At 47.2% G+C, this 27,399-nt stretch overlaps 1 protein-coding gene across 1 annotated transcript in view; it reads right to left on the reverse strand.

The window, feature by feature from the left end:
• The window catches only part of LOC119966927 (probable tubulin polyglutamylase ttll-15), a 74,756-nt gene that overhangs the window by 40,523 nt on the left and 6,834 nt on the right, over nucleotides 1-27,399 (reverse strand). Inside the window, exons 2-3 of the mRNA XM_038798885.1 lie at nucleotides 14,922-14,988; nucleotides 915-977 (exon numbers count right to left, since the gene is read on the reverse strand). Coding sequence (XP_038654813.1) covers nucleotides 915-977; nucleotides 14,922-14,988 — 130 coding nt within the window. The remainder of the gene's footprint in view (nucleotides 1-914; nucleotides 978-14,921; nucleotides 14,989-27,399) is intronic.

The raw sequence follows: 27,399 nt of genomic DNA on the forward strand, positions 1-27,399 counted from the left end.
CTCGTTTGTGACCTACTGGGTTCGGACTCGTTTGTGGCCTACTGGGTTCGGACTCGTTTGTGACCTACTGGGTTCGGACTCGTTTGTGGCCTACTGGGTTCGGACTCGTTTGTGGCCTACTGGGTTCGGACTCGTTTGTGGCCTACTGGGTTCGGACTCGTTTGTGGCCTACTGGGTTCGGACTCGTTTGTGGCCTACTGGGTTCGGACTCGTTTGTGGCCTACTGGGTTCGGACTCGTTTGTGGCCTACTGGTTCGGACTCGTTTGTGGCCTACTGGGTTCGGACTCGTTTGTGGCCTACTGGGTTCGGACTCGTTTGTGGCCTACTGGGTTCGGACTCGTTTGTTGCCTACTGGGTTCGGACTCGTTTGTGGCCTACTGGGTTCGGACTCGTTTGTGGCCTACTGGTTCGGACTCGTTTGTGGCCTACTGGGTTCGGACTCGTTTGTGGCCTACTGGGTTCGGACTCGTTTGTGGCCTACTGGGTTCGGACTCGTTTGTGGCCTACTGGGTTCGGACTCGTTTGTGGCTCTACTGGGTTCGGACTCGTTTGTGGCCTACTGGGTTCGGACTCGTTTGTGGCCTACTGGGTTCGGACTCGTTTGTGGCCTACTGGGTTCGGACTCGTTTGTTGCCTACTGGGTTCGGACTCGTTTGTGGCCTACTGGGTTCGGACTCGTTTGTGGCCTACTGGGTTCGGACTCGTTTGTGGCCTACTGGGTTCGGACTCGTTTGTGGCCTACTGGTTCGGACTTTTGTTGCCTACTGGGTTCGGACTCGTTTGTGGCCTACTGGGTTCGGACTCGTTTGTGGCCTACTGGGTTCGGACTCGTTTGTGGCCTACTGGGTTCGGACTCGTTTGTGGCCTACTAAAGTAACTGAATCATTTGACTTCTCAATCTTCACTGACTGACCTGTTGATAGATGTTCCTGTTGGGAGGCAGGTATTCCGATGACAGGTTGGGCGACATGTTCACCTACAATGAGAAATGTACAGCAATTCAGTTAGGAATCACCTGCTTATAAAAGTTAATTCAATATGAAAGATAAGTGGTCACTGTCTTCCGGTTAAACTATTCCGAGTAAGCAAGCTTTGCCTCCAGTCACATGTGGTCTATGCAGCTAACAGTGCAAAATGCATCTGGTTCTATTTCCCCACCCAATTGATTTATTTCCTTTGGTGCAGGCACTGGCTACTCCTGAGGTGCAATTTCATGGGTGCCAATGTATTTTGCTACCAAAGTGGCTGATTCTAGCAAATATCACAACAAAGTCTGGTGTATACATGCACATTAGCCAGGCTATTGAAAATGAAATGAAATGAAAATCGCTTATTGTCACACGTAGGCTTCAATGAAGTTACTGTGAAAAGCCCCTAGTCGCCACATTCCGGCACCTGTCCGGGGAGGCTGGTACGGGAATTGAACCGTGCTGCTGGCCTGCTTGGTCTGCTTTAAAAGCCAGCGATTGAGCCTTGTGAGCTAAACCAGCCCCTTGAGGACCAAGGTGAGGAAACACTTCCTCACACATGGGTTTGTAGATTGTGAAACTCTCAAGAACAGGACAAGGAACAGTAGAAGCGAGTTCAATTAATAATTTAAAATTTGACATTGATAGATTTTTATTAGATAAATGGAACAAGTTTGATTCCTGACTCCAAATATGGTTGCAACAAAGATCCTTTTGTGTAAGTAAACGCACAGAGAAACAAACAAAACTTCAATTCTTTCCGGGATAGAGAAGCAACATTCACTGTTATTGTTCTTCTTGAGCTCTGATTTCCTGTACGAATTGTTAAAGAAAAGCTTCAGATCTTAGTCTTGTCATGATATGTAAACATGCAACCAATGAACACTCAGAATAGGACACAACCAATGGGCAGTCGGGACACTCAGAGGTGGCATCACCACGAGGGGGCATGACATAAACACTATAAAAGGGATGAGGCACTCACACCCTGCCTCTTTCCACAGACAGACATCTAGAGAGTTAGACAGGGTTGATCAGCAGCATCACACCCCAGCACGTGACTTAGAGCAAGCTGGTACAGTTAGACTGAGTTACTGCAGTTAGATTAGCAGAGAGTCAAACTCATTTGAGAACTGTGTTAATAGTTCAATAAACACGCTGAACTCATTTCAGAGTCTGGAGCATCCTTTAGTTAATACTGCATCAAGTAGCAGCCTGTGTTATACGAAGCAGCATAACACAAGTCTGTTTCTCAAAAATCTCACTGATTATTGATTGTAGCAGGACAAATATTATTATGAATAGGAACCCTGGAAATGGCAGTATTTCCGGTAAAATAAGAGATGACAATCAGTTTTTAACCTGTTGTCATTGTTGCATCCACTTTTCTCCAAACTGGGGCTGGTTTAGCACAGTGGGCTAAACAGCTGGCTTGTAATGCAGAAAAAGGCCAGCAGTGTACCGGCCTCCTCGAACAGGCGCCGGAATGTGGTGGCTAGGGGCTTTCACAGTAGCTTCATTAAAGCCTACTTGTAACAATAAGTGCTTATTATTAACTGCCTTTTCTTGTTTCAAGAGACACAAATCTTATATCTTTTATTGCATCAAACAACTGAAGCACAGAATCATCAAAAATTGTGCCCTAATGGAGCAGGCTCAAAGGGCCGAATGGCCTATTCGTGTTTCCAAGTCCCATGTTTTTAAAAACATGAATGAACAACTTTTAATAATTTCATTCAGTATTTCCAGCTATAGCAACAATCTATAAATATCTATCATTAAAAACACCAGGTTAAAGTCCAACAGGTTTATTTGGAATCACTAGCTTTCGGAGTGCTGTTCCTTCATCAGGCGAGTGAAGAGATGGGTTCCACAAACACATATAGAGACAAATTCACTGATGCAAGATGACACTTTGAATGTGAGTGTTTGCAGGTAATTACGTCTTTGCAGGTCCACTGCGACTGGAGAGAGGGATAATCAGAGGTTAAAGAAGTGTGAATTGCCTCAAGCCAGGACAATGAGTAGGATTTCGCAAGCCCAGGCCAGATGGTGGGGGGGCTGAATGTAGTGCGACATGAATCCAAGGTCCCGGTTGAAGCTGTACTCATGCGTTTGGAACTTAGCTTTCAATTTCTGCTTAGCGATTCTGCATTGTCGCGCGTCTTGAAGGCTGCCTTGGAGAACGCTTACCCGAAGATCAGAGGCTGAATGCCCTTGACTGCTGAAGTGTTCCCCGACTGGAAGGAAACATTCCTGCCTGGTGATTGTCACGCGATGTCCATTCATCCGTTGTTGCAGCATCTGCATGGTCTGTCTCGCCAATGTACCACACTTCGGGACATCCTTTCCTGCAGCTAATGAGGGAGACAATGCTGGCCAAGTCGCACGTGTATGTACTACGTACCTGGTGGGTAGTGTTCTCACGTGTAATGGTGGTATCCATGTCGATGATCTGGCACATCTTGCAGAGGTTGCCATGGCAGGGTTGTGTGGTGTCGTAGTCGCTGTTCTCCTGAAGGCTGGGTAGTTTGCTGCAAACAATGGTCTGAGGTTGCGCGGTTGTTTGAAGCCAAGTACTGGGGGGGTGGTGATGGCTTGGCAAGATGTTCGTCTTCATCGATGACGTGTTGAAGGCTGTGAAGAAGATGTCGTAGTTTCTCCGCTCCGGGGAAGTACTGGACGACGAAGGTTGTGTCCTGTGTTTGTCTCCTGAGGCAGTTGTGCGTTTTTTTGCTGTGGTGCGTTGGAACTGTCGATTGATGAATCGAGCTCCATATCCCGTTCTTACGAGGGCATCTTTCAGCGTCTGTAGATGTCTGTTATGTTCCTCCTCGTCTGAGCAGATCCTTTGTATACTGAGGGCTTGGACATAAAGGATGGCTTCTTTAATGTGTTTCGGGTGGAAGCTGGAGAAGTGGAGCATTGTAAATCCGTGAGCTTGTGGTAAAGCAAAGTGCTGAGGTTACTGTCCTTGATGGAGATGAGTATGTCCAAGAATGCAGCCAATTCTGGAAAGTAGTCCATGGTGAGTCTGATGATGGGAAGGAATTTACTGATGTTATTGTGCAGTTGTTTCAGTGATTTTTCGCTGTGGGTCCAAAGAAAAAAAAAAGTAATTGATGTATCTGGTGTATAAAGTCAGTTGAAGGTCCTGTGCGGTGAGGAGGTCTTGTTCGAACTTCAGCATGAAGATGTTGGCATATTGAGGTGCGTCTGGATGAAGACTTTGTTGTTGAAGGTGAAGACGTTGTGATCCAGAATGAAGCGGATGAGTTGCAGAATTGCGTCTGGAGATTGGCAGTTGTTGGTGTTGAGTACTGAGGCTGTTGCAGCAATGCTGTCATCATGGGGGATGCTGGTGTAGAGTGTCGAGACATCCATTGTGACAAGGAATGTTCCTGGTTCAACTGGTCCATGGGTGCTGAGTTTCTGTAAGAAGTCCATTGTATCGCAACAGAAGCTGGGCGTTCCTTGTACGATGGGTTTCAAGACGCCCTCGATGTATCCAGAGAGGCTCTCACACAGGGTCCCATTGCCTGATACGTTGGCCTTGTGTATTTTTGAGAGGCAGTAGAGATCTCCAACGCTGGGAGTACGTGGGATGAGAGCATGCAGGGTGCTCTGAAGGTCTGGATCCAAGATCTTGATCAGTTTGTTGAGCTGGCGGGTGTGTTCTTTGGTCGGATCTATGGGTAACTGTCTGTAGTGTTCCTGGTTGTTGAGTTGTCGGTACACTTCTGTACAGTAGTTCTGTTCAGTATGACGGTGGCCCCTCCTTTGTCTGACAGTTTGATGACAATGTTGCGGTTGGTGTTGCGTTGTGCTTGGGTGACGTTCGGGGCTGTCTTGTGAATGTGACTGCTGAATCTGGCATTGATGTGACTCTTGACCACTTGAGTATGCATGTCGAGTCTAGGGCAGCATCTAAGAGTCCAGGATTATCCCTGTCTAGAGTTGCACAGCCTGGACCTGTAAAGACTTAATTTCTATGTTCTATGTACCTGAGGGCAGCGCGGTGGTGCAGTCGGTTAGCCCTGCTGCCTCACGGCACTGGGGTCCCAGGTTCGATCCCGGCTCTGGGTCACTGTCCGTGTGGAGTTTGCACATTCTCCCCATGTTTGCGTGGATTTCACCCCCACAACCCAAAGATGTGCAGGTTAGGTGGATTGGCCACGCTAAATTGCCCCTTGATTGGAAAAAATGAATTGGGTACTCGAAATTTATTTAAAAAAAGACTTCATTACCTGCAAAGACTCACATTCAAAGTATCATCTTGCATCATTGAATTGGTCTATCTATGTAATTGTGGAACACACCACTTCATTCACCCGAGGAAGGAGCAGTGCTCCGAAAGCTAGTGTTTGAAACAAACCTGTTGAACTTTAACCTGGTGTTGTTAGACTTCTTACTGTGCTCACCCCAGTCCAACGCCAGCATCTCCACATCTTGATTTAAAGGCTGCAAGAATTCTCTCCAACTAGGCCTGTGCAAGTTTAAACTTCTGTGAGAAAGGCTTGGAAAATCCCAGGCTGATATTTCTCCCCAGAGAATCCTAAAAGGTCTAGAAGACCAGGCCCTTTTGTCTCCCTCTCCATATCACAGCCAGAACCTTACCAGGAAAGGGGCAGACAAGTGTTCGAGGATTGGGGTAGACAGAAAACCCTCTTTAAAACTCTCAGGTAGAGAATTATAATACTATCTCAATGAAACTGAGAGTCAATCTGGTAGAGGCCTGTACAAGTGAAGGGGACTCTTCAGAAGAATTCCGGCAGCCTGCGAAGTCTAATTGAAGGCAGATTCTAGGAGATCCAAACCAACCGATGGGTTTCAACACCTCGCATTCTAGAAGAGCACCACCAACAAAGACTGCTAGCTCAGCAGCAAAGATTCATCTCAGTCCTTTTAATCCCTGTTATATCTTTAACCTTTCCTACCCGCCCACCATGTGTCTGTCTTGTCTGTGTGGAAGGTGGGACGGGGTTTGAGGAATTGCTAGATTAGTAGACCATTGTTCTATTAATTCCATTACATGTTTATCCCTTCTCATTATAAATAAACAGTTTTTAAAATGTTTTACTTACAAATCTGGTGCCTATATGTTATTGGTGCAGTTGAGGGTCAATGATCTCAGGAAAATAGAAAAATTACTCACTTATGTTGGGACTTGGGGGCCTGTGGGGCTGAATTTGACCGTGCACTAGCCAAGGGTGCCGTAACAATTTATTAATTTAATTTAAATTCCACCAGATGTCATGATGGGATTGGAATGCATCAAACCATAGCATTAGCCTGGGCCTCGATTACTAGTCCAAGAATATAGAGGATATGAAGTCAAGAAGGTGATGGATTAATATGGAGGGCAGCCATAATCTTACTGAATGGCAGAACAGATTGGAGGGGTTATTTCAGACCTATTTCTGTTCCTATGTTCACTTCTCCAAACGTGTGTTGATCTAGCTGACATCAGCTTGGCAATATACTTGTTACAGTTTTTTGTTGTGGCTTTTATTGGGAGCGCAAAAAGAGGGAAGCAGTCAGATTTCCCATTGGTAATTTGAAAGTTTTAAGATTTAAAAGGGAACAGATAGATTTTTAAAACTTATTTCATGGCATGTGGGCGTTGTTGACAAGGCCAGTATTTGTTGCCTATCCCTAATTAATCAGAAGTTTGTGATAAGCCGCCTTCTTGAACCACTGCAGTCTATCTGTGTAGGTACAGCCTCTATGCTGTTAGAAAGGGAGGTCAAAGGGTGGCATGGCGGCGCAGTGGTTAGCACACGGGGTTGATCCCGGCCCCAGGTCACTGTCCGTGTGGAGTTTGCACATTCTCCCCGTGTCTGCGTGGGTTTCGCCCCCACAACCCAAAGATGTGCAGGTTAGGTGGATTGGCCACACTAAATTGCCCCTTAATTGGAAAAAATAATTGGAAATAAAGTATTCTAAATAAAAAAAATTTTTTTTAAAAGGGAGGTTGAAGATTTTGACTCCGTCACAGTGAAGAAATGGCGATACATTTCGAGTCAGGATGGTGGGTGACTTGGAAGAGAACATGAATTTGGTGTGCTACCATGCATCTACTGCCCATGTCCTTCTAGGTGGTAGAGGTCCTGTGTTTGTAAGATGCTATCGAAGGAACCTTAATGAGGTGCTATTGTACATCTTGTAAAGAGTACACACTGCTGCCACTGTGAGTCGATGATGAAAGGAGTGAAAGTTTAAGTAATGGAGGGAGTGCCAAACACGCAGGCCGTTTTGTCCTGGATGGTGTCGAGCTTCTTGAGTGTTGTTGGAGCTGCACTCATCCAGGCAACTGGAGAGTATTCCATTACACCCCTGACTTGTGCCTTGCAGATGGTGGACAGGCTTCGGGGAGTCAGGAGGTGAGTTACTTGCTGCACAATTCCTAACCTCTGATCTGCTCTTGCAGCCAGAGTATTTATTTGTCTGGACCAGTTCGGTTTCTAGTCAATGGTGATTCCTGGATATTGATAGTTAGTGGGATTCCGTGATATTATTGCCACTGAACTTCAAGTGGAGATAGTTAAAGTCTTTCTTGGCGGAGATGGTCATCACCTGGCAGTTGTCAGCGAATGCAGTGGTGTACTGATGTTGCCGTTGGACTAGTAATTCAGAGACCCATGGTAATGCTCTGGGGACCCAGGTTCAGATCCCGCTATGGAAGTTGGTGAAATTTGAATTTCCAAAACAAAAAATCTGTGGGTCTAATGATGACCCTGAAACCATTGTCGATTGTTGTAAAAACCCATCTGGTTCACTAATGTCCTTTAGGGAAGGAAATCTCTCATCCTTACCTGGTCTGGCCTACATGTGATTCCAGACCCACAGCAATGTGGTTGACTATTAAATGCCCTCAAGAATGGGCAATAAATGCAGCCCCAGCCAGCGATGCCCACATCCCATGAATGAGTAAAACAAAATGTCACTTGTTCTTTATCGGATGCCGGAATATTTTCCAGGTCTTGCTCCATAAGGATATGGGCTATTTCAGTGTCTGAGGAGTAGTGAAAAGCGCTGAACTATTTCCAGTGGTTAGTGAGTCTAGGACTGGAGATCACAGTCAGATCATAGAGGAGAAAATTGGAAAGACTTCTCCACAGCAGGAGTGATAGAAATTTGTAACTGTCCTCTGCAAGCCAAAACTGATGCTATATTTAAAAAATCTGTATTGCTAGATTTTTGCCATCAGAAGGCATTAAAGGATAGGAAACAAATGTGGATATTTGGAATTTGGTCAATGAACAACAATGATCTCAGTGAATACCTGAACAGACCTCAAGAGCTGAATGACCGATATAATAATCTTTATTGGGCTGGTTCAGCTCAGTGGGCTAGACAGCTGGTTTGTAATGCAGATCAAGGTCAGCGGGGCGGGTTCAATTCCAGTACCAGCTGAGAATTCAGAATTCTGAATTCGCCCTCTGTGTACCCGAACAGGTACCGGAATGTTTCGACTAGGGGCTTTTCACAGTAACTTCATTGCAGTGTCAATGCAAGCCTACTTGTGACAATAAAGATTATTATTATTTTATTATTATTGCTACAAATAGGCTTACATTAACATTGCAATGAAGTTACTGTAATAATCCCCTAGTCACCACATTCCGGTGCTTGTTCGGTGTTGCTCGTTCTGGGTGAGTGTGCTTAACACTCAATTTGGCTCTGTTTCGTTACTTAGCTTTGGAGTCACCAGGTATCGTTAAGATACCGCCACAAGTTTCAAGGTCAAGTTCAAAGCAATAAAACCAGGCTAATCCTACCACTAATAGGCCAAATATTTATCTGGATAAGGGGACTGCCGGATCAGGGAACAACGGCTTCTAGCTTTGTCCTGGATCCGCAGGCTTCCTGTGGTTATGGTCTAAAGGGGTCAGGAGTGTCTATTCCCGTAGCGTGCGTTGTGACTTACTTGCTGGAGGCTTCTGTCCAGACCTCTCCTGCACAAGGTTCTTCTGCTGCAACGGTGTTCTGCTGGGAGGGCTGGCTGGTCAAGGAGAGGCTGACAGAGAGAGAGAGAGCTGGGGTCGCGGTCTCTGTCTTATACTCCTCTCAGGGTCTTGCGCCCACCTGGGCGGACCCTCTATACTCTCGCAATCGATTGGGTCTCTTCTCAATCGATTGATTTGAATTCCCCAATAGCGGGGCAATCCCTCGATCACTGGGGCGGTTCTTGGGACTTATTGTTTTGGGCTTCTTTGGCACTGAAAAGTCTGGCCTTCCATTCAATGTATCGATCTGTGTTTAACTTGTTTCCATTGTATCTGGAGATCGCCCGGTATCGCCTCATTAGTATGCTAACTGTTTCTTTTCATAATGCTGTCTGGTTTCTGCAACAGTCAAAACTGGTTTCTGCAGCAATCCAAATATACAAGCGCTCTGCAAGCTGCTTGCTTTTTACAACATGTCCATTTTCCCTACATTCCTTGCAATCTTCCATTTTGTGTCGGGCAGTCGTCACCCCAGGTGGCTACACTCCCTCCTTGTGATCATCATGAGAAATCATGAAGGATCACCCAAGGTCGGTGTCTTTGTGTTCCCTGATCTCAGCGAGTGCCATGGCCTCTATACTTTCCTCAATTATGGCAAAAAAAAAATTATATAACAGTCTCTGGTTGGCGCTATGTCAAAGGGGACATGCATTACTAGGGAACCTCTAACTATCCTTTGTAAACTAAACTCCCTAACACATTTAAACATTCTATCTTCCTATCCATAACATTATCATTACACTCCATTTCTGACTCGGCAGTCGCGCTCAGAACATTACAAAACATCAGAAAAGGTCTTTATTTACAACAGCGATTCAAAATTAAATCATTCATTACACATCATGGGGTTGGGGGGATTGGTGGAAGCCGAAAATAGGGGACTGTACTCTGTAAATGGTCGAGGCGCAAGAGCGGGAGGCTCTCCTTCTCCATTTCCTCATCCTGAGGGTCTGCACTATGATGCAGAGAACTGCGATCACCAAAAGTGATTCAATGACATATGAAAGTGAGTACCAGTTCATGAATTTTGTGCACCATGTCTGGTCATTTCTGTTCATTACTGGGCTTTGAGAACTCGGTGTGTTGGAAACATTAACGGTGGCGGTCATAGGTGAAAAAGGGTTTGCGTCCGTGCGCAAAAATACACAAACAATAACTAAAAACATGTAGTTCATCATCTCGGTCTTCTTTCTTTTCTTCCTTCAGGCCTTCTGTATTGCTGATCTTGCTCTGATCCTTCCTTCGAACGTTCGAAAGCTATGGGATCAAGCATAGTATCTGTCAATAATTCGTTTAATACCTTTAATGTTAGTGTATCTGTCCTCTCATTCCAATTGTCCCTTAAATGAATGGCCAAGTCACACCCTGTGACTCCCCTCATTTTTTTTCAAAAGCGAATTTAGGACCAGTCATACAACTAACAACTTTGCCACTGCGAGCCGTATCGCAGGTTTTGCGATTTACCATCCCAGTGTTCCTGGATGTAAATAGCATAAGGAATGGTAACCGAAGGGCTACCTCAAACAAAATGAAACCAAAGTTTAGAAATGAGATATCCGAATGAGTTGTGTATGGGCCGCGACGGGTAAGATTTGGGTGGAATCCCCGGGTAGGGCGTGCTGTGCTGTACCCGAGCGTAGCTGACCAGAGGGGGTCCTCAGACAGGGCGGGTCCTCAATGCCGTTTCTCCACTGCCTGAGCGACCTGGAACGAACGGGCATGAATGTGTTCATCGTGGATTTGCTGCCTCTATTCCCAGAATAGAGGGGCACATAAAAAAGGGGGAGCCAAGATGCTCCTAGTGGGGTGAAGGGTGAAACCTTAAGTTGGGCTCCAGACATTGCAGCTGAGTCAAGTTCTCAGAGTTATCTGCGGACAAACTTAACGTGCATGTGAGGTGGTCACAAGCTTTTCAGCTGAAAAGCGAGTGGCCAATCTCCAAATCAAACACTTAACATACAAACAAACATCATAACCAACATGCGTGCAGGTTCCATCAGTGGTGGTGTGGGGTTGTGAAGAGCTGTTTAAATTTAAACACCGAACATTTAACAAACACATACAAACAAACATGCAACGAATATCGTACAGGTTCCATCAGAACAAAGGATACTGTAAATTACATTTGGCTGGGGGTGTAACTAGCATATGGAGTCAGTGCAGTGTGACCGAAGAAGAGAGGAAGGAGAGAAACAAAAATGAATTGGCATTGCTGAGGTATCCCTGCCATGAGAAGTAGTGGGTAGGCGCTCATAGCTTGCATGGGGCAGCTGGGACCTTGTAGCTGCTGTGGGTGGTGTTCTCTTTCATATCTGGGGGCGGGTCTAGCTGGTGGTGGGGGTCTCCTGCAATCTCGGGCGAAGTGTCCTGGCTGCCTACAGTTGTAACATGACCCCTGAGGCACATAAGGCGGAGCAGGCACTCTGGTGCATTGTTCCCTTGGGTATTGTTCCCTGAGTGGGGGGTCGGGGCTGTTGGTTTCGTTGCTGCTTCGGGGGGCATTGGTGGGCTGATTCTGTTGCTGTTTCGGGGGAGCTTGACATTCTCGAGCGTAATGTCCTAACTGTCCGCAGTTAAAACATTCCTGTGACTTGGTCTGCTGTGGGCTGTTCCTTCCCTCATTTACACATGCAGGGTTTTGATGTGTTTTAACTGGATGCTTGTCTGCATCTGCCTGTCCTTCCTCGGGTTTTATAAATTCGGTTTTGCCTTGTACTGATTGCTCCCAAGGACGGGACAATCTTTTCAATACCCATTTTTCATTATGGGCCTCTTCTGAGGGGTCATAATTGGAGCAGACATTCTGTCCTGCATCTGTGGTGTGGGAGATGATAGTGCGGGTCCACTTAACCATATTATCTCAGGTTAAATGTGCGCGGTCTAAATCACCAAAAACTGCAGTGAAGTGAATCCACAGCCTTCCTGCGAATGCTGTAGGGTGCTCGGTCCTTTTCTGCCTACACTTAATTAGGCCTTTGACTGGGTCTCCTCTGTTGTACCCTATCGCGTCTAAAATAGCTGTATGCATCTCTTCTAGTGTGCCTCCTCCAACGTTCTGTGGGTCGGGGAGGGCTGCTACTACCGATGAGTCTAAACTCAAAACTGTGAGCTTCACTTGCTCTCGCTCATCCAGGCCGTACATGGTCGCCTGCTGCTTCACTCGTGCGAAAAATTGGTGGGGGTCTGCAGTGGGGAGGAATGGGGTGATTTTCTCACACGCGTCCCTTAGTTGTGTTACGGTTAAGGGGGTGGTGTAGGTGATGTCGGGTGTGCCTTCTGTGGTTGCCTTTCTTTGGGTGGTGACTGGGTTCATTGGTGCGGGTGCTATCTGATCTGTGGGGGTTGGGGCACTTTCCTTTTCTGCTGCGCTGCTAGCGCACATGTTCCCTGAACATATCGCTGCGCTATCTCGCTCAATTCTTGCCAGTCTGGGGCATTTTCTTCTTCTAACTGTGTTCCAAATGTCTCTTGGAAGCCATTCTGCACAGAAAGCAGAGATTGCAGCTGCGCAATCTGCTTCCTACATTTCGCGTGGTCTACGGTGCTTTGCCTTTGTTCGGTGGTGGCAGCATGGAGTGCCCTTAAAGCTGCCTTTTGGTCGCTACACTGCTTCTTCAGTGTCTCTACCTGCTTTTCTGACTCTTCTCTTATCAAGACTGCACGCTGCACATCCTGATAGGCTTTTTCATACTGAACTTGAGAGCTGCTCAGATGGGCTAGACAAGACTGATGTGCCCTCTTGGCATCATCCACCTCTCTATCCTTATCTGCCAGTTGTTGCCTTAATCCTAAATTCTCCTTTTCGATGTCGCTAACATCCACTTTGCTCATTCTGTTCTTCTCCTTTAACTCTGCTCGGAGCGTCCTGACGACCTCCTCTGTGCCTCGCAATTGTGCCAAGCAGGACACAATTGCCATCGGCTTACGTGCTTTACTTAAACTTTTCTTGTGAATTTCAGACAGGTCCTCCCACCAAGTATGTCCTATACTCCCGGGACCTGTCTCCCCATTCACACAAAACTCACTCCAAAGGGGCCATCCTTTCCCTTTGAGGTACTTCCTGAGTTCCAGCTCCCACACGGGACACTGACCTACTCTGCTGCTGTTGGTCGCTGCGACCACGAACTGCTCTGGGTTCATGAGGCGTTCCATTGCCTGCATAGCCATTTCTTTTTCTCCTATGCTCTCTTTTAATTTTGAAACGAGGGATAATAAGGCAATGCTTATAAAATATGGGTACGGCTTTCGCTATGTTCCGACTTATAAAACTCCCGACAGTTTGTCGCAACAAAGATCTCTCGGTTTTACCTCACAACCCTGTTAGTTACGCATGCAAAAACACACTTCCGAATTAGGAGTATTGGTTTGAACTCCTTGAACACTTGTGGTTTTTCCTTTTCCCAATGGATTTCAAATTCAAATTTCTGGGTTCTCTCGGAGTTGGGGGGGGGGGGGGGGGGGGGGGGGGGGGGCCACTTCTAGTCGAGTCCCATCAGAGTCGCCACTAAATGTTGCTCGTTCTGGGTGAGTGTGCTTAACACTCAATTTGGCTCTGTTTCGTTACTTAGCTTTGGAGTCGCCAGGTATCGTTAAGATACCGCCACAAGTTTCAAGGTCAACTTCAAAGCAATAAAACCATACACCAATTAGTAAGTTCAAACAAGACACGTTTATTATATTACAATAATCTACTAATCATGCATATAAACTATAAGACTAGGCTAATCCTACCGCTAATAGGCCAAATACTTATCTGGATAAAGGGACTGCCGGATCAGGGAACAACGGCTTCTAGCTTTGTCCTGGGTCCACAGGCTTCCAGTGGTTATGGTCTAAAGGGGTCAGGAGTGTCTATTCCCGTAGCGTGCATTGTGACTTACTTGCTGGCGGCTTCTGTCCAGACCTCTCCTGCACAAGGTTCTTCTGCTGCAACGGTGTTCTGCTGGGAGGGCTAGCTGGTCAAGGAGAGGCTGACAGAGAGAGAGAGCTGGGGTCGCAGTCTCTGTCTTATAGTCCTCTCAGGGTCTTGCGCCCACCTGGGCGGACCCTCTATACTCTCGCAATCGATTGGGTCTCTTCCCAATCGATTGATTTGAATTCCCCAATAGCGGGGCAATCCCTCGATCACTGGGGCAGTTCTTGGGGCTTATTGCTTTGGGCTTCTTTGGCGCCGAAAAGTCTGGCCTTCCATTCAATGTATCGATCTGTGTTTAACTTGTTTCCATTGTATCTGGGGATCGCCCGGTATTGCCTCATTAGTATGCTAACTGTTTCTTTTCATAATGCTGTCTGGTTTCTGCAACAGCCAAAACTGGTTTCTGCAGCAATCCAAATATACAAGCGTTTTGCAAGCTGCTTGCTTTTTACAACATGTCCATGTTCCCTGCATTCCTTGCAATCTTCCATTTTGTGTCGGGCAGTGGTCACCCCAGGTGGCTACATCGGGTACACTGAGGGAAATTTGAGAATGTCCAAATGATCTAACAAAGAGGTCTTTCGGGACTTGTGGGAGGAAACAGGAGCACCTGTAGGAAATCCACGCAAACACGGGGAGAACGTGCAGACTCCACACAGACAGTGATCCAAGCCGGGAATCGAACCTGGGACCTTGGAGCTGTGAAGCTACAGTGCTATCTACTGTGTTACCCATCAATGTTTTAAAGTTCCATCGTCAATTATTATTCAGTAAACCAGGCTGGAGAGTGAATGAGGGCACACTTTAGATGGGGATAGGATTGGACTTCTAATATCTCCCAGGGTTAACCAAAGCATCCAACACTCATGGTCACAAATGGAGAATGATGACTGGCTGAGATAATGTACCCGAGCAAAAGGCAATCCCCAAAGGTGAGGATAGGAAATAAGGTAAGGGCAATATTTAAAACAGTGAGTCCCCAGTTCTATAATCTGATTGTTATATAATTCAGTGCAACAGCAGCATACCTCCATCAAGTAAACTTTAACATCTTCATCAACAACAAAGTCGAAACGAACCAGTTCAAAGAAATTCCTGCCAAAAAAAATCAAGTAAAGAAATGATAAACAGGAACGTCCTCCCCATAAATGAATAGAAAATAACCAGCCCAGCAATCAGATCATATGAACCACCTTCCTGTCAATTCGATAATGGGAATAATCCCCCTGTCAATTCGATAATGGGAATAATCCCCCTGTCAATTCGATAATGGGAATAATCCCCCTGTCAATTCGATAATGGGAATAATCCCCCTGTCAATTTGATAATGGGAATAATCCCCCTGTCAATTCGATAATGGGAATAATCCCCCTGTCAATTTGATAATGGGAATAATCCCCCTGTCAATTCGATAATGGGAATAATCCCCCTGTCAATTCGATAATGGGAATGTGGATAGGTGGATTGGCCATATCTTTTTATTAAAAAAGTAAAAAATATATACAAGGCCAAACGGTACAAACACTAATTTTGTGTTGGTGAAACAGGGTATCCTCCCCTCAGTAACAATGTACGGGGAGGGGGAGGGTGGATATTCTGATTATTAAAACAGTTCACACCATAGTTGTACAAAAAACAAATGGTACAAGCACCAAACTTTGCGCTGAAGAGACCAGATACCCTCACCTCTGTACCAACAGAAGGGAAAGGAAGGGTGGAGGGAGTCAGGGTGTTGGCGGAGTGGGGTCCAATTGGACACTTCCTGAACTATCTATGGAGGCAGAAAAACAAAAGAACCTTCAATTATGATGTTCCAGATTCCAGGAGTCCCCCAGAGGGAGTGAGGGGCGACACGGTGTCAGGCACAAGTGAGACCCACACCCCACTGCAGAGAGCCTCATGTGCACCCTCCGCTCCTGACAGCCTTCGCGCAGTTGCCCTCCGGGCCCGAATCCTCCACCACACTGAGTGTGGCGGGCGACATGGGCCCACCAACCAACCCACGGCCCGCTGTGATCCTGCACTGCCACTCGACAAGCGGGCTCTCCTCAGGCTCCTCCTGCGGTCCCGGGCCAGCGGGAGCAGTTGGTGAGGTGCCTGCTTCGCCCCCTGGTCACCGCAAGGCCCCGAAAATAACTTCGGAAACAGGTCCGGGAGGGTGGCAGAGGTGCCCAAAGACAGCGGTTGGGTCTTCCAAACTATAACCCGCTAAGAAACTAAGAAGCAGAAGGTTAGCGCTGATCCATCCCCTGAGAAATTGAACAAATCCGGGGTGCTAAATTGTACTATGTGGAACGGGCCCCCTAGGCTCCCGTCCGACCCCGAAGCACCCTGCTCGGGGGACAGCAGCAGCTGCTGGGATTTCTTCACTATCCCTTCGCCTCTTTTATTCGGGGACTGGGCGTGACATCTATGGAAATAAACCTGGAGTGAAGCCGTTTGAGGGGGAGAGGGTCACACACCGGGGAGACCTCTATCTCTGGAGACCCCTCCAGGCTGACTCCTTGTCCCTCAGTGCTTCTCTCCAGAATCTGTGGCTGGGACAGAGCACCCTCTGGTTCGAGGCCGCACAACTCACTGTTGGCACCCACAGGGGCCTGCGCAGAAGCGTCGCTGGGCCCAGCATCCGATGGCAAAATGTCACCCGGCTGAGGGTGTTGCTGGGTGATGGTAGGGCGAGGTGTAATGGCTGCACCCGAATCTGCAGCCAGAGGCACTGGGTCAGTCAGGGTCAGAATAATCCAAATCTGACCGCTGGCGAATTGCCCTGTTGGTCTTCTTCTCAGTGGGGGCGTGGCCTAGGTAGGATGTTCTTTCAGAGGGTCAGTACAGACTCGATGGGCCAAATGGGGCCTCCTGTACTGTAGTGACTGTATGATCCACATGTTAATTCGATTTTTTAATGAATTTAGAGTACTCAGATTTTTTCCAATTAAGGGGCAATTTAGCGTGGCCAATCCACCTAACCTGGGGACAGCACGGAGGTGCAGTGGATTAGCCCTGCTGCCTCATGGCACCGAGGTCCCAGGTTCAATCCCGACTCTGGGTCACTGGAGTTTGCACATTCACCCCGTGTTTGCGTGGGTTTCGCCCCCACAACCCAAAGATGTGCAGGGTAGGTGGATTGGCCACGCTAAATGAAAAATGAAAATCGCTTATTGTCACAAGTTAGCTTCAAATGAAGTTACTGTGAAAAGCCCCTAGTCGCCACATTCCGGCGCCTGTTCGGGGAGGCCAGTACGGGAAATTGCCCCTTAATTGGAAAAAATGAATTGGGTATTCTAAATAAAAATAAAAAATTCACCTCTTTGGGTTGTGGGGGCGAAACCCACGCAAACACAGGGAGAATGTATAAACTCCACACGGACAGTGACAGGGCAGGGATTAAACCTGTGTCCTCAGCGGCGTGTGGCAGCAGTGCTAACCACTGTGCGACCGCGCCGCCCCACGTCAATTAAATAATGGAAATGATCCTCATGTCAATTAAATAATGGAAATGATCCTCATGTTAAATAAATAATGGCAAGGATCCTCATGCTAATTAAATGGGAAGGATCCTCATGTTAATTAGGTAATGGGAAGGATCCTCATGTTAAATAAATAATGGGAAGGATCCTCATGTTAATTAGGTAATGGGAAGGATCCTCATGTTAATTAGGTAATGGGCATCATCCCTCTGACAATGGGCATCACCCCTCCGACAATGGGATAATGGGCATCACCCCTCTGACAATGGGATAATGGGAATCATCCCTCTGACAATGGGATTATGGGCATCACCCCTCTGACAATGGGATAATGGGCATCATCCCTCTGACAATGGGATAATGGGCATCATCCCTCTGACAATGGGATAATGGGCATCATCCCTCTGACAATGGGATAATGGGAATCATCCCTCTGACAATGGGATAATGGGCATCATCCCTCTGACAATGGGATAATGGGAATCATCCCTCTGACAATGGGATAATGGGAATCATCCCTCTGACAATGGGCATCATCCCTCTGACAATGGGATAATGGGCATCATCCCTTTGACAATGGGCATCACCCCTCTGACAATGGGATAATGGGCATCATCCCTCTGACAATGGGATAATGGGAATCATCCCTCTGACAATGGGCATCATCCCTCTGACAATGGGATAATGGGAATCATCCCTCTGACAATGGGATAATGGGAATCATCCCTCTGACAATGGGCATCATCCCTCTGACAATGGGATAATGGGCATCATCCCTCTGACAATGGGCATCATCCCTCTGACAATGGGATAATGGGCATCATCCCTTTGACAATGGGATAATGGGCATCATCCCTCTGACAATGGGATAATGGGAATCATCCCTCTGACAATGGGCACCATCCCTCTGACAATGGGATAATGGGAATCATCCCTCTGACAATGGGATAATGGGAATCATCCCTCTGACAATGGGCATCATCCCTCTGACAATGGGATAATGGGAATCATCCCTCTGACAATGGGCATCATCCCTCTGACAATGGGATAATGGGCATCATCCCTTTGACAATGGGATAATGGGAATCATCCCTCTGACAATGGGCATCATCCCTCTGACAATGGGATAATGGGCATCATCCCTCTGACAATGGGATAATGGGAATCATCCCTCTGACAATGGGCATCATCTCTCTGACAATGGGATAATGGGCATCATCCCTCTGACAATGGGCATCATCCCTCTGACAATGGGCATCATCCCTCTGACAATGGGATAATGGGCATCATCCCTCTGACAATGGGATAATGGGCATCATCCCTCTGACAATGGGCATCATCCCTCTGACAATGGGCATCATCCCTCTGCAAAGGGCATCATCCCTCTGACAATGGGATAATGGGCATCATCCCTCTGACAATGGGATAATGGGCATCATCCCTCTGACAATGGGATAATGGGCATCATCCCTCTGACAATGGGCATCATCCCTCTGACAATGGGCATCATCCCTCTGACAATGGGATAATGGGAATCATCCCTCTGACAATGGGCATCATCCCTCTGACAATTGGCATCATCCCTCTGACAATGGGATAATGGGAATCATCCCTCTGACAATGGGATAATGGGCATCATCCCTCTGACAATGGGATAATGGGAATCATCCCTCTGACAATGGGCATCATCCCTCTGACAATTGGCATCATCCCTCTGACAATGGGATAATGGGAATCATCCCTCTGACAATGGGATAATGGGAATCATCCTTCTGACAATGGGATAATGGGCATCATCCCTCTGACAATGGGATAATGGGAATCATCCCTCTGACAATGGGATAATGGGCATCATCCCTCTGACAATGGGATAATGGGAATCATCCCTCTGACAATGGGCATCATCCCTCTGACAATGGGATGATGGGCATCATCCCTCTGACAATGGGATAATGGGAATCATCCCTCTGACAATGGGCATCATCTCTCTGACAATGGGATAATGGGCATCATCCCTCTGACAATGGGCATCATCCCTCTGACAATGGGCATCATCCCTCTGACAATGGGATAATGGGCATCATCCCTCTGACAATGGGATAATGGGCATCATCCCTCTGACAATGGGCATCATCCCTCTGACAATGGGCATCATCCCTCTGACAATGGGCATCATCCCTCTGACAATGGGATAATGGGCATCATCCCTCTGACAATGGGATAATGGGCATCATCCCTCTGACAATGGGATAATGGGCATCATCCCTCTGACAATGGGCATCATCCCTCTGACAATGGGCATCATCCCTCTGACAATGGGATAATGGGAATCATCCCTCTGACAATGGGCATCATCCCTCTGACAATTGGCATCATCCCTCTGACAATGGGATAATGGGAATCATCCCTCTGACAATGGGATAATGGGCATCATCCCTCTGACAATGGGATAATGGGAATCATCCCTCTGACAATGGGCATCATCCCTCTGACAATTGGCATCATCCCTCTGACAATGGGATAATGGGAATCATCCCTCTGACAATGGGATAATGGGAATCATCCTTCTGACAATGGGATAATGGGCATCATCCCTCTGACAATGGGATAATGGGAATCATCCCTCTGACAATGGGATAATGGGCATCATCCCTCTGACAATGGGATAATGGGAATCATCCCTCTGACAATGGGCATCATCCCTCTGACAATTGGCATCATCCCTCTGACAATGGGATAATGGGAATCATCCCTCTGACAATGGGATAATGGGAATCATCCTTCTGACAATGGGATAATGGGAATCATCCCTCTGACAATGGGATAATGGGCATCATCCCTCTGACAATGGGATAATGGGAATCATCCCTCTGACAATGGGCATCACCCCTCTGACAATGGGATAATGGGCATCATCCCTCTGACAATGGGATAATGGGAATCATCCCTCTGACAATGGGATAATGGGCATCATCCCTCTGACAATGGGCATCATCCCTCTGACAATGGGATAATGGGAATCATCCCTCTGACAATGGGCATCATCCCTCTGACAATGGGATAATGGGAATCATCCCTCTGACAATGGGCATCGGTGCTATGTCTTTTCGTCCGACGTCATTTCGTCCAACGACACTTCGTCCACGTCTTTTCGTCCAACGTCTTTTTGTCCGCCCGTCTTTTGGTCCAACGTCATTTTGTCCGGTGATTTTTTTCGTCAAAGATTTTTTGTGACTTTTTACGTGTTTTTGCTGGATGATTTTTTTTGTCAAAGACTTTTTGTAACTTGACTTTTAGTAACTTGCTTAGTAGCACCACTCCACTTTAACTTTTGTACATGGAAATCTTCTCTAATGCACATAATATACAATAAAGGGTCTTTATTACCGGCCTCTTTCCTTTAACGAGCCTCGTTAAAGGATAGTTATTATCGTTCTCTCGTTAAAGGATAGTTATTATCGTTCTCTCCCCTTTAACGAGCCTCGTTAAAGGATCCCACAGCAAAAATTGATTTCTTGAGGAATGTTGCTCACAATTTACATCAATTTTAAGTAATTTCGGGAATTCATCAGTAGTAAACTTTTAGATCTTTTTAACTGCATTTTTAGATTTTTTAACTTTTTAACTGCATTTTTAAGCTTGTATTTTACTTGAATTTCATCAATTACTTGCATTTTAGCAATTAAATTCACTTGCTGTATTGTGCCTGCTTTCTATCAATTAAATGCTTTTATACGGAGTTGATTTGCAATTGGTTAATTGGACGAAGTGACGTTGGACCAAAAGACGGGCGGACAAAAAGACGTTGGACGAAAAGACGTGGACGAAGTGTCGTTGGACGAAATGACGTCGGACGAAAAGACGCGACACGATGGGCATCATCCCTCTGACAATGGGATAATGGGAATCATCCCTCTGACAATGGGATAATGGGCATCATCCCTCTGACAATGGGCATCATCCCTCTGACAATGGGATAATGGGCATCATCCCTCTGACAATGGGATAATGGGCATCATCCTTCTGACAATGGGCATCACCCCTCTGACAATGGGCATCATCCCTCTGACAATGGGCATCACCCCTCTGACAATGGGCATCACCCCTCTGACAATGGGATAATGGGCATCATCCCTCTGACAATGGGCATCATCCCTCTGACAATGGGATAATGGGCATCATCCCTCTGACAATGGGATAATGGGCATCATCCCTCTGACAATGGGATAATGGGCATCATCCCTCTGACAATGGGATAATGGGAATCATCCTTCTGACAATGGGATAATGGGCATCATCCCTCTGACAATGGGCATCATCCCTCTGACAATGGGATAATGGGCATCATCCCTCTGACAATGGGCATCATCCCTCTGACAATGGGATAATGGGAATCATCCCACTGACAATGGGCATCATCCCTCTGACAATGGGATAATGGGAATCATCCTTCTGACAATGGGCATCATCCCTCTGACAATGGGATAATGGGAATCATCCCACTGACAATGGGCATCATCCCTCTGACAATGGGATAATGGGAATCATCCCACTGACAATGGGCATCACCCCTCTGACAATGGGATAATGGGCATCATCCCTCTGACAATGGGATAATGGGCATCATCCCTCTGACAATGGGCATCATCCCTCTGACAATGGGCATCATCCCTCTGACAATGGGCATCATCCCTCTGACAATGGGATAATGGGCATCATCCCTCTGACAATGGGATAATGGGCATCATCCCTCTGACAATGGGCATCATCCCTCTGACAATGGGATAATGGGCATCATCCCTCTGACAATGGGATAATGGGAATCATCCCTCTGACAATGGGCATCATCCCTCTGACAATGGGATAATGGGCATCATCCCTCTGACAATGGGCATCATCCCTCTGACAATGGGCATCATCCCTCTGACAATGGGCATCATCCCTCTGACAATGGGATAATTGGCCTCATCCCTCTGACAATGGGATAATGGGAATCATCCCTCTGACAATGGGCATCATCCCTCTGACAATGGGATAATGGGCATCATCCCTCTGACAATGGGCATCATCCCTCTGACAATGGGCATCATCCCTCTGACAATGGGATAATGGGCATCATCCCTCTGACAATGGGCATCATCCCTCTGACAATGGGATAATGGGAATCATCCCTCTGACAATGGGATAATGGGCATCATCCCTCTGACAATGGGCATCATCCCTCTGACAATGGGCATCATCCCTCTGACAATGGGATAATGGGAATCATCCCTCTGACAATGGGCATCATCCCTCTGACAATTGGCATCATCCCTCTGACAATGGGATAATGGGAATCATCCCTCTGACAATGGGATAATGGGCATCATCCCTCTGACAATGGGATAATGGGAATCATCCCTCTGACAATGGGCATCATCCCTCTGACAATTGGCATCATCCCTCTGACAATGGGATAATGGGAATCATCCCTCTGACAATGGGATAATGGGAATCATCCTTCTGACAATGGGATAATGGGCATCATCCCTCTGACAATGGGATAATGGGAATCATCCCTCTGACAATGGGATAATGGGCATCATCCCTCTGACAATGGGATAATGGGCATCATCCCTCTGACAATGGGATAATGGGCATCATCCCTCTGACAATGGGCATCATCCCTCTGACAATGGGATAATGGGCATCATCCCTCTGACAATGGGCATCATCCCTCTGACAATGGGCATCATCCCTCTGACAATGGGATAATGGGAATCATCCCTCTGACAATGGGCATCACCCCTCTGACAATGGGATAATGGGCATCATCCCTCTGAGAATGGGATAATGGGCATCATCCCTCTGACAATGGGCATCATCCCTCTGACAATGGGATAATGGGAATCATCCCTCTGACAATGGGATAATGGGCATCATCCCTCTGACAATGGGATAATGGGAATCATCCCTCTGACAATGGGATAATGGGCATCATCCCTCTGACAATGGGATAATGGGCATCATCCCTCTGACAATGGGCATCATCCCTCTGACAATGGGCATCATCCCTCTGACAATGGGCATCATCCCTCTGACAATGGGATAATGGGCATCATCCCTCTGACAATGGGATAATGGGCATCATCCCTCTGACAATGGGCATCATCCCTCTGACAATGGGATAATGGGCATCATCCCTCTGACAATGGGATAATGGGAATCATCCCTCTGACAATGGGCATCATCCCTCTGACAATGGGATAATGGGCATCATCCCTCTGACAATGGGCATCATCCCTCTGACAATGGGCATCATCCCTCTGACAATGGGCATCATCCCTCTGACAATGGGATAATTGGCCTCATCCCTCTGACAATGGGATAATGGGAATCATCCCTCTGACAATGGGCATCATCCCTCTGACAATGGGATAATGGGCATCATCCCTCTGACAATGGGCATCATCCCTCTGACAATGGGCATCATCCCTCTGACAATGGGATAATGGGCATCATCCCTCTGACAATGGGCATCATCCCTCTGACAATGGGATAATGGGAATCATCCCTCTGACAATGGGATAATGGGCATCATCCCTCTGACAATGGGCATCATCCCTCTGACAATGGGCATCATCCCTCTGACAATGGGATAATGGGCATCATCCCTCTGACAATGGGCATCATCCCTCTGACAATGGGATAATGGGCATCATCCCTCTGACAATGGGATAATGGGCATCATCCCTCTGACAATGGGATAATGGGCATCATCCCTCTGACAATGGGATAATGGGCATCATCCCTCTGACAATGGGCATCATCCCTCTGACAATGGGCATCATCCCTCTGACAATGGGCATCATCCCTCTGACAATGGGATAATGGGAATCATCCCACTGACAATGGGCATCATCCCTCTGACAATGGGATAATGGGCATCATCCCTCTGACAATGGGATAATGGGCATCATCCCTCTGACAATGGGCATCATCCCTCTGACAATGGGATAATGGGCATCATCCCTCTGACAATGGGCATCATCCCTCTGACAATGGGCATCATCCCTCTGACAATGGGATAATGGGAATCATCCCTCTGACAATGGGCATCACCCCTCTGACAATGGGATAATGGGCATCATCCCTCTGAGAATGGGATAATGGGCATCATCCCTCTGACAATGGGCATCATCCCTCTGACAATGGGATAATGGGAATCATCCCTCTGACAATGGGATAATGGGCATCATCCCTCTGACAATGGGATAATGGGAATCATCCCTCTGACAATGGGATAATGGGCATCATCCCTCTGACAATGGGCATCATCCCTCTGACAATGGGATAATGGGCATCATCCCTCTGACAATGGGATAATGGGCATCATCCCTCTGACAATGGGATAATGGGCATCACCCCTCTGACAATGGGATAATGGGAATCATCCCTCTGACAATGGAATAATGGGAATCATCCCTCTGACAATGGGCATCACCCCTCTGACAATGGGATAATGGGCATCATCCCTCTGACAATGGGCATCATCCCTCTGACAATGGGATAATGGGCATCATCCCTTTGACAATGGGCATCATGCCTCTGACAATGGGATAATGGGCATCATCCCTCTGACAATGGGCATCATCCCTCTGACAATGGGATAATGGGCATCATCCCTTTGACAATGGGCATCATCCCTCTGACAATGGGCATCACCACTCTGACAATGGGATAATGGGCATCATCCCTCTGACAATGGGCATCATCCCTCTGACAATGGGATAATGGGCATCATCCCTCTGACAATGGGCATCATCCCTCTGACAATGGGCATCACCACTCTGACAATGGGATAATGGGCATCATCCCTCTGACAATGGGCATCATCCCTCTGACAATGGGATAATGGGCATCATCCCTCTGACAATGGGCATCATCCCTCTGACAATGGGATAATGGGCATCATCCCTCTGACAATGGGCATCATCCCTCTGACAATGGGATAATGGGAATCATCCCTCTGACAATGGGATAATGGGCATCATCCCTCTGACAATGGGCATCATCCCTCTGACAATGGGATAATGGGCATCATCCCTCTGACAATGGGATAATGGGCATCATCCCTCTGACAATGGGATAATGGGCATCATCCCTCTGACAATGGGCATCATCCCTCTGACAATGGGATAATGGGCATCATCCCTCTGACAATGGGCATCATCCCTCTGACAATGGGATAATGGGCATCATCCCTCTGACAATGGGCATCATCCCTCTGACAATGGGCATCATCCCTCTGACAATGGGATAATGGGAATTATCCCTCTGACAATGGGCATCATCCCTCTGACAATGGGATAATGGGAATCATCCCTCTGACAATGGGCATCATCCCTCTGACAATGGGCATCATCCCTCTGACAATGGGCATCATCCCTCTGACAATGGGATAATGGGAATCATCCCTCTGACAATGGGATAATGGGCATCATCCCTCTGACAATGGGCATCATCCCTCTGACAATGGGATAATGGGCATCATCCCTCTGACAATGGGATAATTGGCATCATCCCTCTGACAATGGGATAATGGGAATCATCCCTCTGACAATGGGCATCATCCCTCTGACAATGGGATAATGGGAATCATCCCTCTGACAATGGGATAATGGGAATCATCCCTCTGACAATGGGCATCATCCCTCTGACAATGGGATAATGGGCATCATCCCTCTGACAATGGGCATCATCCCTCTGACAATGGGATAATGGGAATCATCCCTCTGACAATGGGCATCATCCCTCTGACAATGGGATAATGGGCATCATCCCTCTGACAATGGGCATCATCCCTCTGACAATGGGATAATGGGCATCATCCCTCTGACAATGGGCATCATCCCTCTGACAATGGGATAATGGGCATCATCCCTCTGACAATGGGATAATGGGAATCATCCCTCTGACAATGGGATAATGGGCATCATCCCTCTGACAATGGGCATCATCCCTCTGACAATGGGATAATGGGCATCATCCCTCTGACAATGGGATAATGGGAATCATCCCTCTGACAATGGGATAATGGGCATCATCCCTCTGACAATGGGATAATGGGAATCATCCCTCTGACAATGGGATAATGGGCATCATCCCTCTGACAATGGGCATCATCCCTCTGACAATGGGATAATGGGCATCATCCCTCTGACAATGGGATAATGGGAATCATCCCTCTGACAATGGGATAATGGGAATCATCCCTCTGACAATGGGCATCATCCCTCTGACAATGGGATAATGGGCATCATCCCTCTGACAATGGGATAATGGGCATCATCCCTCTGACAATGGGATAATGGGAATCATCCCTCTGACAATGGGATAATGGGCATCACCCCTCTGACAATGGGATAATGGGAATCATCCCTCTGACAATGGGATAATGGGCATCACCCCTCTGACAATGGGATAATGGGAATCATCCCTCTGACAATGGGATAATGGGCATCACCCCTCTGACAATGGGCATCATCCCTCTGACAATGGGATAATGGGAATCATCCCTCTGACAATGGGATAATGGGCATCACCCTCTGACAATGGGATAATGGGCATCACCCCTCTGACAATGGAATAATGGGCATCATCCCTCTGACAATGGGATAATGGGCATCATCCCTCTGACAATGGGCATCACCCCTCTGACAATGGGCATCATCCCTCTGACAATGGGATAATGGGCATCATCCCTCTGACAATGGGATAATGGGCATCATCCCTCTGACAATGGGCATCACCCCTCTGACAATGGGATAATGGGCATCATCCCTCTGACAATGGGATAATGGGCATCATCCCTCTGACAATGGGCATCATCCCTCTGACAATGGGATAATGGGCATCATCCCTCTGACAATGGGCATCACCCCTCTGACAATGGGCATCATCCCTCTGACAATGGGATAATGGGCATCATCCCTCTGACAATGGGCATCACCCCTCTGACAATGGGCATCACCCCTCTGACAATGGGATAATGGGCTCA

The sequence above is a fragment of the Scyliorhinus canicula genome, chromosome 6, assembly GCF_902713615.1.
Source record: "Scyliorhinus canicula chromosome 6, sScyCan1.1, whole genome shotgun sequence".
Classification (NCBI taxonomy): Eukaryota; Metazoa; Chordata; class Chondrichthyes; order Carcharhiniformes; family Scyliorhinidae; genus Scyliorhinus; species Scyliorhinus canicula.